Source organism: Ailuropoda melanoleuca, unplaced genomic scaffold (assembly GCF_002007445.2).
Source record: "Ailuropoda melanoleuca isolate Jingjing unplaced genomic scaffold, ASM200744v2 unplaced-scaffold75049, whole genome shotgun sequence".
Classification (NCBI taxonomy): domain Eukaryota; kingdom Metazoa; phylum Chordata; class Mammalia; order Carnivora; family Ursidae; genus Ailuropoda; species Ailuropoda melanoleuca.
In genome coordinates this window covers 1-1270 of record NW_023250558.1, presented here as the reverse complement: position 1 = coordinate 1270, position 1270 = coordinate 1, and the positions used below count along the sequence as shown (strand labels likewise).

Below are 1270 nucleotides of genomic sequence, written 5' to 3'. Positions count from 1 at the left end.
ATCCCAAGACTCTGGGATCACGCCCTGAGCCGAAGGCAGACGCTTAACGACTGAGCCACCCAGGCGCCCCAGAAGTCATAATTTTTAATTATCTCCTTATTTTTCCAACTGTGCCCCACATTCTTAGTTTCTTTCTTTCTCTGTATGAGGTAAGAGTGTTTTTCTCTCTACTCAAGTCTNAAGGAACACAAGCAAGGGGAGTGGGAGAGGAAGATGCAGGCTCGCAGTGGAGGAGCCTGATGTGGGGACTCGATCCCAAGACTCTGGGATCACGCCCTGAGCCGAAGGCAGACGCTTAACGACTGAGCCACCCAGGCGCCCCAGAAGTCATAATTTTTAATTATCTCCTTATTTTTCCAACTGTGCCCCACATTCTTAGTTTCTTTCTTTCTCTGTATGAGGTTAGAGTGTTTTTCTCTCTACTCAAGTCTATATAGAAACTAATTACTTTGACCCAGGGAACACTCAATTATTACATGGAAATAAAATAGTACTCAGGTTGCAGATTCCAGAGTAACTGAGTGATGGGTACCAGGAGTGTCATGTCTAGGGAATCTTTCTTTCTTTTTCTATTTTTAATGGGAAATCGCTCTTCAAGACATGAATATTGCCCTTACTAACACTAGGAGGTTGTTCTTGCAGATAGGAAAGAGGAAAACTAACCTGAAGGAGACAGTGGAGGAAGAATTACCATACAATATACTCAGGTTCATTACACACGATTGGTTTTTCAGATACAGTATCCATTCCTCAGACCACGCTGGCCACGCACAACCTGAGCAANCATGCACAACCTGAGCAGCTCCAACACAGGTGACTTCACCCTTCTGGGCATCCCCGGCCTGGAGCAGTACCACGTCTGGATCAGCATCCCCTTCTGCTTTGTCTATCTTGTGGCCACTGGGGGCAACAGTATCCTTCTCTACCTCATTGCTGTGGAGCGGAGTCTTCAGGCACCCATGTTCTTTTTCCTTTCCATGCTAGCCGTGACGGATCTGATCTTGTCTACCACGTGTGTCCCCAAAACCCTTACCATCTTCTGGCGTGGTCCCCAGAACATCAGTTTTCCTGGTTGCCTCACCCAGTTATTCTTTCTGCACTACAGCTTTGTCCTGGACTCGGCTATACTCCTGGCCATGGCGTTTGACCGCTATGTGGCCATCTGCTCCCCTCTGAGATACACCACTATCTTGACCCCTAAGACCATCAGCAAGATTGCAGTGGGCATCTCCTTTCGAAGCTTCTGCGTCATCCTGCCAGTTGTATTCCT

General features: G+C 47.5%; 1 protein-coding gene across 1 annotated transcript; it reads left to right on the top strand.

Annotated features, from left to right (window-relative positions):
- Nucleotides 1–785: 785 nt before the first annotated feature.
- Nucleotides 786–1262, top strand: LOC117800706 (olfactory receptor 52H1-like; the record flags this gene model as incomplete). Its single annotated transcript, XM_034653264.1, has 1 exon — nt 786–1262. A coding segment is annotated over exon 1 (477 nt), but the record flags the coding sequence as incomplete, so codon positions are not given.
- Between the last annotated feature and the right edge of the window lie 8 nt (nt 1263–1270).